This window comes from Fusarium oxysporum, chromosome 3 (genome assembly GCF_000149955.1).
Source record: "Fusarium oxysporum f. sp. lycopersici 4287 chromosome 3, whole genome shotgun sequence".
In the NCBI taxonomy this organism is placed as follows: Eukaryota; Fungi; Ascomycota; class Sordariomycetes; order Hypocreales; family Nectriaceae; genus Fusarium; species Fusarium oxysporum.
Window position 1 is genome coordinate 4,711,245 of NC_030988.1, and position 13,335 is coordinate 4,724,579.

At 48.9% G+C, this 13,335-nt stretch overlaps 6 protein-coding genes across 15 annotated transcripts; 2 read left to right on the forward strand and 4 right to left on the reverse strand.

Annotated features, from left to right (window-relative positions):
* Positions 1-4: 4 nt before the first annotated feature.
* FOXG_06941 (uncharacterized protein) lies at positions 5-1,170 on the reverse strand (the record flags this gene model as incomplete). Its single annotated transcript, XM_018385584.1, has 4 exons — positions 728-1,170; positions 353-672; positions 61-299; positions 5-23 (listed from the first exon to the last, which is right to left on the reverse strand). The coding sequence occupies exons 1-4, from the start codon at positions 1,155-1,157 to the stop codon at positions 5-7; spliced, it is 1,008 nt and encodes a 335-aa protein (XP_018243028.1). The 5' UTR covers positions 1,158-1,170.
* Positions 1,171-1,392: 222 nt separating this feature from the next.
* FOXG_19474 (uncharacterized protein) lies at positions 1,393-3,021 on the forward strand (the record flags this gene model as incomplete). Of its 4 annotated transcripts, XM_018399692.1 has the most annotated exons (4): positions 1,393-2,121; positions 2,175-2,274; positions 2,332-2,591; positions 2,655-2,933. In XM_018399692.1, 4 exons carry the CDS (start codon positions 1,393-1,395, stop codon positions 2,757-2,759), a joined length of 1,194 nt encoding a protein of 397 aa, XP_018243030.1. In that variant the 3' UTR covers positions 2,760-2,933. The 4 variants fall into 4 exon arrangements, with proteins under 4 accessions (XP_018243030.1, XP_018243029.1, XP_018243032.1 ...); XM_018399691.1 differs by having other exon boundaries at positions 2,175-2,591; positions 2,655-3,021; XM_018399694.1 differs by having other exon boundaries at positions 2,332-3,021.
* Positions 2,654-4,852, reverse strand: FOXG_06942 (uncharacterized protein). Of its 4 annotated transcripts, XM_018385585.1 has the most exons (4): positions 4,265-4,852; positions 3,527-4,214; positions 3,163-3,477; positions 2,654-3,115 (listed from the first exon to the last, which is right to left on the reverse strand). In XM_018385585.1, exons 1-4 carry the CDS (start codon positions 4,796-4,798, stop codon positions 3,021-3,023), a joined length of 1,632 nt encoding a protein of 543 aa, XP_018243033.1. In that variant the 5' UTR covers positions 4,799-4,852; the 3' UTR covers positions 2,654-3,020. The 4 variants fall into 4 exon arrangements, with proteins under 4 accessions (XP_018243033.1, XP_018243034.1, XP_018243036.1 ...); XM_018385586.1 differs by having other exon boundaries at positions 2,654-3,477; XM_018385588.1 differs by having other exon boundaries at positions 3,163-4,214.
* A 939-nt stretch (positions 4,853-5,791) lies between these two features.
* Positions 5,792-8,375, reverse strand: FOXG_19475 (uncharacterized protein). Of its 3 annotated transcripts, XM_018399697.1 has the most exons (3): positions 8,321-8,375; positions 6,747-7,991; positions 5,792-6,679 (listed from the first exon to the last, which is right to left on the reverse strand). In XM_018399697.1, exon 2 carries the CDS (start codon positions 7,847-7,849, stop codon positions 7,496-7,498), a length of 354 nt encoding a protein of 117 aa, XP_018243039.1. In that variant the 5' UTR covers positions 7,850-7,991; positions 8,321-8,375; the 3' UTR covers positions 5,792-6,679; positions 6,747-7,495. The 3 variants fall into 3 exon arrangements, with proteins under 3 accessions (XP_018243039.1, XP_018243038.1, XP_018243037.1); XM_018399696.1 differs by having other exon boundaries at positions 5,792-7,991; XM_018399695.1 differs by lacking the exon at positions 8,321-8,375 and having other exon boundaries at positions 6,747-8,244.
* On the forward strand, positions 8,276-10,731 carry FOXG_06944 (uncharacterized protein). 2 transcript variants are annotated; one of them, XM_018385589.1, is made up of 2 exons: positions 8,276-10,036; positions 10,108-10,731. In XM_018385589.1, exon 1 carries the CDS (start codon positions 8,769-8,771, stop codon positions 9,786-9,788), a length of 1,020 nt encoding a protein of 339 aa, XP_018243040.1. In that variant the 5' UTR covers positions 8,276-8,768; the 3' UTR covers positions 9,789-10,036; positions 10,108-10,731. The 2 variants fall into 2 exon arrangements, with proteins under 2 accessions (XP_018243040.1, XP_018243041.1); XM_018385590.1 differs by having other exon boundaries at positions 10,134-10,731.
* FOXG_06945 (uncharacterized protein) lies at positions 10,451-11,793 on the reverse strand. Its single transcript, XM_018385591.1, has one exon. The coding sequence runs from the start codon at positions 11,278-11,280 to the stop codon at positions 10,543-10,545; it is 738 nt and encodes a 245-aa protein (XP_018243042.1). The 5' UTR covers positions 11,281-11,793; the 3' UTR covers positions 10,451-10,542.
* Positions 11,794-13,335: the final 1,542 nt, after the last annotated feature.

A 13,335-nucleotide genomic window follows, 5' to 3' on the forward strand; every position in this document is an offset into this window, starting at 1 on the left:
TGTCTCAGGCAATCGATAACGCTCTGTAGATATAGGGTATTCCTAAAGAAAATCCCTAACGTTGGAACAACTCGATCCGTCGTGGCTGATTCGAGCCGAGACAAGATGGCGGCTCGTTCTGTGGTGTCGAAGTTACGCAAGATCTCGCCGCTGTTGGCGAGGTTGAGGCCGGCGTATGCACCTGAGGCTCTGCCGCTGACCACCTTGACAGTGTTCATATCTAATCTCAGTTTCATACTCACATCATGACAGCAGATGTAGTCCCAGAAGTCAAACACACGTTTAATCTGATTTCGGGTCTGAATACGTCAATGTTTAGAAAAGCATACATCATCGTCATCGAAGCGCCTACCTGTTGTCTCGGCATGGCTATTGTCTTTCCTACGTTGCCGAGGCTGATTCCCCAGAAGAGGGCAGGGATCTCATGGAATCGCCTCAATAAGTCTCCTTGAGAGGACGGACCCGACCATAGCCGCTTCAAGTCTTTCGCTTTGCCCTCGGAATGACGCATAAGCTGAGCGAACCATGGGTTGGGCCGGGGTCCTTGATCAGGATCGCCGTTCTTCAACCAGAACAAAGTGATATTGTAGAAGTATTCGGCATCTGTCATTTGCCTCTCGCTCGCCCTTTCATCTGCTAGGTCGTTTCTTGCATCTTCGCTTAAGTCTGTTTCTTCAGTTTAACACTCTAGTCTTCTCGATCTATCCTTCGGGGAAGACTTGTATACCTGTTGAGTACAAACGAACAATCCAACGCTTTTTCCGGTTTACGACTGTGGCGTCAGAGGCCAGAACTCGGTGTTCACCTTTGAGACAAATGACTTTGCCATCAGCAAGATCTAGTTCCGCAAATACCCCGTCTTCTTTCTTGAGGTCCTCGAGGGAGAGGCTTTTCTCGGCTCTCTGTAGACTGTCTTCGAGCAGTGCCGGATCGATCAAGGCCGGGATCTGATGGCTGACCTGCTCCGGGGACCAGTCACATCCACGCCTAAACATGGTCTCCAAACTAGCCACATTCTTCTGATCTGGGCTCCCACTGAGCGGATTCCGTTGCCGGCACCAGTTAAAATCTAGGGCTCCAAACCGGATGCTTGCTATGCCAAAGAAATACTGCTGCTTCTCTTTGCTCAGCCTGTCTCTGCGGGTACGGTAATCCATTGCTGATGGAAAATATCATGGTGTAAATAACAAAAGGTGATGGAAACATACAAATAAGGCGAGGCACAAGGGCCAAAATGGTCACCACCAGTGTTGCAAGGAACAAAAGATGAGAGATCCGGTTGCAATCGGCTCTCTAGTGGTTCCAAGAGCCCTGAACAGACTCTTTTTGGATTACACGTCTAGCCGGTAGACATTATCAACTCGTCCATATATATTATACGCTGCTGTCGCAATGTTCAGTCCACTGAGGTATGGCGTGGCTGTAAGCGCTATGGACAATGAGAAGCAACCGGATAAGAGGGCCACTCGACTTGGAAATTTCTTTGCCGGCAGCGATGTTATTGCAGACTTTGAGAGTCAATCACCGAAAGTGATTCCTCCACAAATAGATACCTCGGGTGATGAACGCACCTCGGACAAAAAAGCCAAAACCCTTCTCAAGAGCATCCCTGACATTCCACCCAAGGCTCAGCAAGTCTCGAAGCCTCCCAAGAGAGTTGCTTTTGCCGGCCTCCCAGTGATAGTTGAGAATCCCACGGCTATCTTGGGCCCTAAAAAGCACATAGAAGATAACAGAATAACCGCATCATTGGAACATGACCAAACCAAAACCAACCGTCTAGAGCGGCACTTTGAGCGATACTACAAGATCACGCTAGGTCGAAATATGGACGTACAGTTGGCGAGGACAAAACCGGCGGCCTTTGAGGAGAAACCGCCATTACTTGACGAGAAACAAAGCAGTGTCTTGTTTTGGACCCTGTCTAGATCCGAAAGTGAAGAACAGGTATCTGTAGTCCGTAAGATTGAGAACAGGAGGTTCGTCAAAGGAATCGGGGTCTATACGATGCCTACGCCAGGTGAGTTCACCGTAGTGTATGAATTCATGCCAGTATCTCTTGCAGAGATCGCAGCGTCTCGCAAAGTCCGTGGTCCTGAATTGGCCTATATTCTGAAGCAGGTTCGTGCCTCAATGGCGCCCCCAATTCATACACATTCTTGCTTACATGGAAGATTTTGGATGGTCTTTTGTACCTTGAGGAACACGATATAGGTCACCCAGAGTTGAGTTGCTCCAACGTGCTACTGGATACATCTGGCCAGGTCAAGATTTGTACTGTTACCTCCTTTACATACCAGTCTGGCATTCTAGCTGACCTTTTTACAAAAGGGGGACAGCATTTCTGTTCCTATGGGACGACCGATAACTTGCTCGCCGGATTTTGGCGAATAACGGTAGAACTCATGAATGGCTATCTGAGGAAAGACATGCGAGGAGACCACGTTGACTACGCAAAGTGGACAGCATATCCAGCAGCTGTCGACTTTTACAAGTGCCTGGAGACTCTGAACCACGCTCAACGTAATGAAGAACGTCTGCTACCCGCTAAGACTAGGACACTTCATAGCAGATTTGAAACCGTCAAAGAGGTAAGTAAATGATCATTCCACAAGATGTACGCGTGGCCGGGAGTGAGCTAATTTCGAATGAAGCATCCATTTTGGGCTACAGCCTGCAGACCGCACGAGGTTGGAGCACTAACACAACTTGTCCTGTTCACAAACAGATGGATAGTGAGTTACATAGAGGGATTTTGATGGAAAGGCTGGTAAATAGGCTACAAGAGTAAATACCAGGGCATATCTGATACCAAGCAGCATAGTAGATTGATAGAGTTTGGTTGGATACTTCTCTTTGCTACAGTACTATAATAAGATCCATAGAAAATACAAAGCTAGTTTTACAACACCTACGATATGTCCCAATGCGGCAATATGAAGGAAGGCGCGACCCTCGTCCCAAAGTGGCTGTCTCTGACATCGTTGTCTGAACCCCCATGGGTGATAACGACCACTATATCAAGGTTGATAATCTGTAAACACCAGGTCGACCGCGCTTGAATGCTCTCCTGCAAATTTGACGAGCTTATTCCTCATATCTTTGGAAACTGAGGCTGTACGTACTGTCAGTCTTGCTCGCAAATTAGAATGAAAGACTGACCTGCGATCATGGTAGGCTTCTCGGAGTCGCCTTGAGCAGGGCTTATCACTGCATCTTTAATCAACAATGTCTCGAGAGGCAAGTCACGGTTGTAGACTTTGATCCTGGTTCTACCTGGCTTCTCACTCTCCTTCTTTCCCATTTCCCGGATGAACAGCTGGACTTTAGGTGGCAATGAGGATTTTTCCTCCTCGTAGCACATGGAAATCTTTATACCCGATATTTGCGGCGGTTTTCCGCCTCCCTCCTCCGTGTCATCGCCTTCGTCAAGGGCGAGGGCAAAGTCGATAATGTCAAAAACCGCATGTGCTTGCTCTGCAACTCCTGTCAATCGAGGAAAAGAATGAAGGAAGGAGAGACCTACTCCAGGATGGGATATGCCAGATCAGATGTACGGGCGCGCTACGGATTTCATGCGCACGAGTCGCATGGACTAGCCCCTGTAGATACGGCGCAACAGCCACCACACCTAGGCCAGTGGCAACTAACAGGATCGTTTCATATCCTTTCATGGCGATTGTAGCTCCGTAGGGGCCCATATAAAGACCGATATTAGACTTGAGGCCGCGCTTCACTGCATCCCGTAACTTGCTGGTGAGGCCGCGGTTGACCCCGACAAATACCTTCAGTTCTGTTTGGGCACGGATCGACCAGTTGGCCACCGTGAACGGGTGACTCTGTAGCCCTGATAGCGGGCCCAACGGGATCCATAAGTTAATATATTGCCCAGGCTCGACCTTGACTGGCTTTCTCAGCGTCATTCTGACCTGGATGTAATCGTAGCTACCATTCTGACTGAGGGACACCGACTGGAACCACCAACCATTCATATACACAGTCTCCCCGACCTGCCAGGTCAGAGAGCCTAGGAAGATACCGGCAACCACATAGAGGAAGATGAGAGAAAACTGCGAGTCGGTCGGAATGTGGCGCCACATGGCGAAGCCCAACCATCCTGCTACAAGATAGTGAATGGACAGTAGCATTTCATAAGGAATCCATGACGGGAAAGTCCTGATAGGTATGAGGATGAAGTAGATTCCGGCAAGAGCCTGTTTGATGTCAGCTCTAAACAACTTATCACGGATAGCGAGCTCGTTACTAAAGTAGCATAAAGATTGTGCCCCTGATCTATGGCAGACAATCCGTGTCTGGAGAACGCTCCTACGGCGTGGATAGTGGACAGAATGGCAACTACGCACCCTGCACCGGCGTGTATTCGCCTCTGAACACGAAGCCGAAATCGCAGGACGGAAGCGATGAAGTCAAGGCAGGGACCAATATACAAGATTATGAGGTTAATGAATGCAAGCTTGCCGGCTCTGGAGCAGGCTTCTACCACGTCCCCAGCACCGATGATGATGCAGCTCAGGTTGGTTGTAAGATAAGAGAGAAACATGAGCATATGAGCCCAGGTGATGATGTCCACGCTACTTCCGCGACGGAATGGGCCTCTATACGCCAGACACCTCACCGCCCATTGGGAGACTCTTCTTCCCAGGCGACGGAGGGCCGGTGGACATATGCAACGGAGGATGATTCGTATGGCACGCCGCAGGGCTAGCAATACGAGAAAGGCCGTCAACCCTATTGCGTACCAGTCCGTTATGGTAAGGATACTGACATCAAGCTCCATTGATGCGGTGATTCTTTTGATCCACACGGGAAGGGGGGAGGGGAAGGGGAAGAGGGGACAGCCAGGACGTCGGTTGCCATATAGATGCATATAAGTGCATGGACGGCCTGTTCCAGCCGCTTCGTGATCCAGCGGTATGGAAATGAACTAATGCTCACAGCTCACTTTGGCTTGTATGAGAGTGCGAGAACAAGAATCCGAAACGGTCTTTTTCGAGGTTACCGACGTCCATCGAGGACAAAAGCTGGCTGAAAGTGGTTAATCTTGACCAAGTTCTGTGTTTTCTTCTGAACTTGCACACGCTCGACGTCGCGGGATGTTGCATTGGGTCTTGATGAACCCCCTAGCAACAGGGTAAGCTCACGAGCACGTACAAAATTTGGATCTACCCAGCACATCGTTCTTCTTGAGTAGGGAGGCACAAATGGTCTAGCAGGTTATACGCAGATTAAACAGACGAGGGATCCATATGGTGAGAGTGTTTGTAGTTGTCAAATTCCTCTTATTCAAGGGCTGGAAAAGCAAGACGCCATGGCGGTGTCATTGTCCTTTTTGTTCAGTGGCTGGCAGCTTCAGGATATCCGCTCGAAAAGCAGGCCAGTATGTATCCTTGATCCACGATGCCAAACATTGTAGCGCTCTCAGGAGCATGAACAAATCGAAGTGGCTCTCAGTACTACCTAGAGAGATCCGATGGTAGAGCGTCGATACTCCGTCTTTGAGTGTTGACGCTACAAAGTACCAAGAGTGACCTTCTACACTCGATTCCGGAGGTTTGATACAGATACAAAAGTCGACAGACTTGGATGACGTACCGATTGGTCTGTACTCTTGAATTATCTTTTAAATCTGCCAATAATGTTTTTCTTAGCGTAGCTTTTGGTCTAGTGCAAGAGTAAAAATTATTAGATATAGGGTAGCCTTAAGCGATTGGCTGAATCAACTCTTCTCTTATCTAATCGGCGTGTTCATGGCGCAGCAAAGCAAGGATAACCAATAAATAACACATTTATATTATCAGCACAATACCTTAATGCCAAACATAAAACAGCCCAGAAACGAATTTATGACAGATATATGGTCTGCATGGATTGTGAAACTATCGAAGCCTGTATTGCTGGCCAGTACGTCGCTTTACACTCCTGTAAAGACCTAAACCGCAAGTCAATTGCAGCCTGCCTCCAAACTGCTCTATCAAAACATGGTCAAACAGGTAGCAAGAAGTTGCGACAAAGTCCGAAAAGGATGCGCAGTGGTAGCAATGTCAGTGACAGTAGATAGCCTGATGATCGACATGAATCAGTTACATGAACCTGACTCGCTTGTCGACTTTTCCGGTGAAGGGAGATGATGGTTTTGATCACCTAGTTTTCGTTTCTTGCCAGGTTGTTGTCGTTCGTTGTCTGAGTGGTCGCAGCTTGCTGGTCAGTTTTTAATTCGTTTGTCTGGTTCTGGTGCCATTCGCCGTGGTTAGATGTGATGTGCGATTGGAGATTGTGGGTAGCGCCGTGCTTATCGGCTTATCTGCCGAACTCTGTTTATCGATAATGTTATCGGCTTATCGGCGTTTGATCTATTTATAGTATTCCGCTCTTATTTCCGTGATTTGTACTGCAGTTTCCAGCTCACCATGCAAATCCACCATAGAAGTCCCACCAACGTGAGGATCAGCAATGATAACTACACCTTTCCATTTAAAATTTCTACTATCTCTGCGCTTTCATAATCGCGTGCAGGGTCTTCGAATGATATGACAGCGTCGTCATTGTTCTCCAACATCCCCATAATAAAGAGCTGGTTCGTGTCATTCATATAAGGTATTCTTACACCATGCGTAATTTTAGGATTAAAACCTCTAGCTGTCCACACTTGGCCCATTCTCTATGATGTTCAAATTAGGCTGACGAACAATCCTGAGCTTCTCTTGCTAATTGTTGGATCAACATACCAGGAGAACAACCGCTGAGGTCCATACGCATAACGAACAGCTACACGAGCTTTACCACAACTTTTAATTCATATCCAGGCTTATGCTTACGGATTTTTTGTTTAAATGGAAACAAATTCCGATCTGGGCTGGGGCTATACCGGCCAGAATTGTGACAGTACTCTGATGCATCAAGGTAGTCGCCTCTCATAGCGAGAAGCAACGTGAGATCTACTCACAAAACAAGAACGGTCCCGAAAGTCCCGTAGCCGCCGCGCCTTCTGATCCATATTGTCATGGGATGAAGCGTCACTTTTGAGCTGTATTGAGGGTACGTTATGCAACGGCGTGGTTCGACCCCGACACAGCCGAGCAACAGGGCGTTTGGGCATAAATATTAGTGTAACAATCGGTCGAGGTGAGCATCAGGACAGCAGACACGTAACTGGCTTCAACTCTCCATTCAGCCACAGCTATTGCACCAGATTTTCCTCGCCTATGCCTACTTTGACAACTTGCCGTATCTAGACAAGAGGCATGTTGACCTGGCTGTCCACTAGTAAAAAAAAGAACACAACCGAGGCCGTTGACATGGCCCGCCAACGCGACAGAAAGTTTGTCATTTGGTCCATCCACAGAGACCCCTTCCCGGAGGCCACTACACTTCTGTCGCGGTTTGGGCGATACTTGCTTGCATCCGTGCTCTTCGTCCTCCAATTGACCTTGTTGGTCGGCGTACCAGCGACACCAAGCCTTCTGGCATGGTGTACTCAAAACCAGCTTTGGCCGGCCCTTATTGATTCGGGACTGGAGAAGGAAGCAAGGGAGGTCTTGGGATACCTTATCCTTGATACGATACTCCTTGTTTTCATGATCTGGGGTGCTGTGCCGGTCTTTGCGGTGACCAGAATGAATGGAAGTCGAGGAAGGATGCTCACGTATGCGGCGTTTGGCGGGATAGCGATGGTGTTTGTCTGCGTCTCGATTCGTACAATGTACTTGACCTGGACCTGGTCACTGCTTTTTGAGCTGGCGACTGGTGATGCGAGGCTTGCAGGACGATGCAAGTTCATCTCCTTCACATTGGGTGTCCTGCTCTGCTTGGGTTGCGCCTCGGTCGTCATCTACTCATTCTATGCGGCACGATTCGGCACGCCCTTGGTCATTCAGCAGATGCTGGATGATGCTGCGCAGTTGCTGTGTTCTACCAAGATGCGGGCTGGTATGGTGGCCGAAAAAAGTGACGGGGAGAGCGTCGAGGCCTAACTATCGCGTGGTCCTTAGCAATGCCGTTTGTGGAAACGGGTGGAGCACGGAGTTGGTAGGAGCTCGGAGTTGAAGCGAGCGTGCATGGTTGGGCCTGCAAAAAAGATGGGCGTGCGATAGGTACATGTGTTTGTTAATGAATTGTGATGTGAGATGGATTTGTGCATGCAATGTGAATTGTGATGTGAGATGCATCAGCTATGGCGCACGCGTATCGCGTGCGTATCGCGTTTCGTGTTTCCTGTGACACGTGACGCGTGGAGACGGCCAGCAAGAGCGAGAAGGCACGATCGTCCTAGGCAGGTTCAAACGTTAACACTTGCACTCACCAGCCGGCAACAGACCTCATTTCCCAGCACAACTGGCAATTGTTGTTGGTCCTCCTCACAATCGCGCAAAGGCATACCAAACAGCTGAAGTACTTTCGACGTCCATGCATCCAACGGCCATTCCTGTAGGTGTTTGGTTGGCCAACGCCATGCATGTCTCAGATGACCACACACAAGGCCGGCACGCTTGGATTACCCCTCTTCATTTCTGATGATGCTCAGTATCGGGGTCCTGCCAATGAATACACTTGGTCTCGCCTTGTCGCTTTTCCTCGATCATTTTGGACCCCAGTTCGCTGTTCGATAACCAGGCACTCCTGAAGACAACCCTAGAGGCCCTCACTTACAATTCTGCCTACCTGGTCGTGATAATCTTCGAAATGAGTCTCGCCGTTCCCCGCATCATCTCCAGCCTCAATTACCAGCAGGCTCTTCAACTCGCCAGACAATGGGGCTCCTAGCGCTAGGGCTATCTCAGTTGCTGACGCAGAGGGGAGAACGGAGAGCTTCGAGGCAGCAAGAGCAGACGTACCAGGAGGTACGAGACGCTCTGCCGCAGTTGCTCAACGGCATTCAAGCGAGAGAAATTCGGGTCGTTCCCAATGCGTTCAATTCGACCCCAACCTTCCTAGCCTACTTCGAGGCCGCCGCCCTGGGCTCTATATCTTTGGTACTGTTGGATGTCGCGAGTGCCATCAGAAGAGTCGGTGCAAGCCTCGATGCCATACGATCCGAACTCGAGATTGCAAACGTCGCCAGGGTGCAAGGTTGGGGTCATGGTGGGTTCGGAGCCTACGTGCATCGCTTCGTCCAGAATGAGATGGCTGCCGTCGACGGTACACAGGATGGTCAACATCACTTCTTCTATGTATGGCACCCGGACAGCGATTGGTATCCTGCATTCGAAGGAAGACAGGCAGAAGATCCCCTTGGTCCTGCGTTTGGTGGCTATCATCATGATCTTGCGACAATATGCCTGAGGATGCGAGCCGATAGAGAAGCTCTTATTGCAACGACTGATTATAGGCGTGCCGCCGTGTTCCATCTTGTTATTCCAGCCTACTACCCGCTCGTGATGGACCATCCCATTGCCTTTGCTGACGAACTGCTACCGCTGGTCATTACCGGGGGCAGGTATCGAGGTGCCGACCTTGTGTGGTTTGCCATTCGTCGAGATCCACGTGAGGAGAGGCTGCATCTTAACTTTGTCGGCCTCCTGCCCCAAAATCAGGGGAACCTAGCAATGACGGGTGGTTATGTAGGGTTTGTCGGCTCTTTATTGGGTGCGGTTGGTTGTTCAGTTACAGCTACGGCTTTCCCTCCTTGCGCGCCAATTGCAGGAATCGTGATTGAATCATTTATCGCGTCCGCGTTGGCATCCTGGACATCTATGGCGTCAGGAACAGTTTATGATGTGCTGACGCAAGAAAGCATCCAAATTCTAGGGGATCCTATTTTCTTGGAGTAACTGCTTAATGTGTAGACGGTTCCATTCGACACGCATTTATGGCATTCCCAAAGCTTATTGGTGACTTAGCTTTTGGGTGTACGATTGTCCGCGTTGCACTGTTAAAAGCGACTGGGCAGGAACCATTGGTAGAGTACGGTCTCTGTTAGAACTAGTCCTCAGAGAATGTTCGATAGGTGCAAGGCGGCGGATCCCCGATGTAGATGGTAGTCAACGGGTATAAACGTCTCGGTATCACATTGAATTGGGTGGGTTTTCCCTCTGTTCCGCTATGCAAGCCCTCCTTTCGTTCAACTCTCGTAACACCTTTGTCCTCTAGTGTTTCTCTGATCAGTAATTTTATAGCCTTGACGAAGCATTTCTGGCATTACAATACTTCTGACTCTTCAAGGCATTTTTTAGGTTACCGTTCGGCGGTAGACCAAAGCCAATTCACAGGGACATACATGCTCGGAGTAGAGCAGAGATTCTTGGCGACTTACAAGCACTCGTAGCAACTTGGGGGCACCGGCAAGCAACATGATCATGACGAGGACGGCAGCAATGCTTTGATGGCTGCATAACGGCAACCCAAAGTATACTATATCATTCATTGTAAGGCTGGGGCAAAGCTGAGTATGTTTAAGAGGAGTATGAGACAAGAAGAATAAAATCGATACTTAGTAGATAAGCATTTGTAACTACCTAACAACTCAACAAGATATTCATAGGAAAGCATGGGCATGGACACAGCCATAACACTCGCGCAAGTTGATCAACACCGCGACGGGACATCTGTTTCCTCGTCTTCTGACATTTCCAAGATTGCTTCTTCCAATAGCTTCGTTAGATCCGGCTTGCCCATAGCCTTTGCGATGTCGGGATAGGGCCAAGAGACGTCACCAATACAGATACCGTAGCATGGATCCGCTCCTTCCTCAATGAGAAGCTCGATGATCTTCCAATCATGCGGTGCCGGCAACTGCATCGCATACATGATTGGCGTACCGCCAAACCCATCCAGAACATCAGGGTCAGCGCCAGAAAACCAGATATATTCCAGGATCTCTTCCTCAAGACCCCGGCCCGCGGCACCATGTAGACCATTGGACGAATGCTTACGTCCTGGGTCCGGTCTATATTCCAGAAGCAAATCGCTCGCTTCTTCTTGTCCGAAAAAGTCAGCCAGAAACAGAGCATTGTCGATCTCATCCTGAAACTGCGAGCTCTGCATACTCTGCTTCAAACCGGCCGGGAGCTCAGAAATCACCGTGCTTTCTCCTTCAATGACGGCATATGCTAGTGGGGAGATCTCAAGCTTCGTGCTACTAGGGGGAGAATAGAGCAGTTTCCCATCAAGGGAAATGCTGAAGGATTTGGTGGGATACACGGGCTCAGGAACGGTTATCGACTGTTTTGTCAAAGCGTGATTCTTGTAGCATCTTAGGAAGTCTTTGGTTGTGTCAACGACGGCCTTGGCACTCGAGCCGGAAGAAACCAGCAAGCCAGTCATTGTATCGACTTTTCCGGGGTCGAGTAGATGGCCAATAAGAGGAGAGGAAAGACGAAAAGTGCTTTGGAGCTGGGACCGTGTATACCCAAGTTGAGAGAGACGGAATCAATTTGGCACCCAGTAGAATATGTAACAAAGACGGTTTGAAGAAGGAAGTTGGGATATGAGACTCGGGGGGGACATCACTTCCTTGAGTACTAAATCGTCCCACAAGGGTGTCCTGCGTCGTGGCTAGGGGAGAAGGAATAGATGACAGGTTTAAGGTAAGATGCCTCACCAAGGGCAAGTCAGTACATCCCAGAACGCACCCCTGGCTATGATTGTCGAATGTCGAAGGACGGCAACCTCAGAGCGGCGTGCAAACAATATAGGCAACAGCAGGGCTAAGTAAGGGAGGGGGTCTGCAAATCTTGACTGGACCAGTGGCATCGGGGGGCTTTCACATTGCTTCTTCTTTCCACAAACTAGGATAGAAGTGTTCCGGTCAGAGATATTCTCTTCTGCAGAACACATGCAGATGTTGCGAGTCAGAGGGTTCAGACTACCAGTCCGGATACATGAGAATAAGAAAGCCAGGGGAAAGTAAAATCGCTTCACTTAGACGGCAACAGCAAACAGTCAAGTGTTCAGCCAGTCGTCTAAGTCATCATCTGTTGTAAACCTTTGGAAAGAGCCGAGCGTAGCTGATGGTTGGCAAGTAGAGCAGGAGCAGTCGGGGTAGTGTCAAATCCCTGCCCGAAACTTGTATAGTAGCAAGCTTTTTATGCCAGTTGATCTTTTCGAGATTGCCCAAATTCTTGGTATGTATCATATTGTTGGTATATCTGAGGTCCCTGCCCATTTATACAATAAGTCTCCGACGGCTGAATTACCTTCTCTTGAAGTGGAGCTGCTCGAGGGTTGAGAAAAGATGTTGTGATCCTAAGTATTAGGTATAATATGATTTGTTGATGCATGTATGATTCTTGTCGTAAAGTAAAGCGTCCCCAGATGATAGTATCGATTTCAATTGCGGAAAGAGAGCGTAACGATGCAGCGCGAATAGGAAAGAGAATTGAGTCCAGGCAATATAGGAGTTGATGTGTATGTAATTTATTCTCATACATGTCATATCTGTTGGCTTCTGTAACTTCGGGCCCAACCCACCGACTCCTTGCTATGCAGGGATAGAGTTTTGTGTATGATGCCAGTTGGGCCAAAGTGCATTCTAACATCGCACAACGGAGAATCCGAAAGTGTACTACATATGTCTACTATCACGCCTTCCGGAACTCGTAGAGACCTCTGGCGATGGCAGAGAACAGGCTGTCCAAATACCACTACGATAAGTTAATGAATACTTTTGATCTAGAATTGGTGTCTGGATGATGCTGCGAGCGGTGGAGGAACAGCTTTACCACGTATCGTTCCGATACACCCAATTGCGGCGATTTCCGGCCTCACAACCAAGCTTCACAACGTAATCCGGCTCGAATCAGAAAACAGCCCCTTGATACAAGTAAAAGGACTTCAAATTCTAACAGCCTAAACAGTCTCAGGAAGAGCCAGTCTGTTATTTCATCAATAGTTCCCACACGGACAGCTTGAACCTGGGATCGTAGGGTATATAAACAGGTATTTCCTCCAGCCATTGGACTCTGAGAAACAATGTCGTTCACATGCCTGATACTAAACTAAGGTTACCTCTAACATAAAAATCGTAATCAAACCTTGCCACATACGATGGCAGCCCCGAGGTGCCTACAACGGCGACGAGGCAAGTGCCCATATACGCACTCCCTGGTCTGCCCACGTCGTGATAAAGGAAATACTCGTAACTACTCAAGTAGGGCCATGGGTGTTTTATGGTGTTTGTGCCGAGACTTTAGATGCGACTTCATCGGACTGGACAAGCCCAGACTGCCTTCTATGGGTTTTTGACGATGCGTCAGGGCCACGAATGTGGCAGGACACCGCCCAGCCGTCGCCCTTCAATTCCGAGGACCCCGAAAAGAATTTTGATCAGATCGTAGGCCATTATGAATCCAATGATGGAGAGTGTTATCTCGCAGTCAA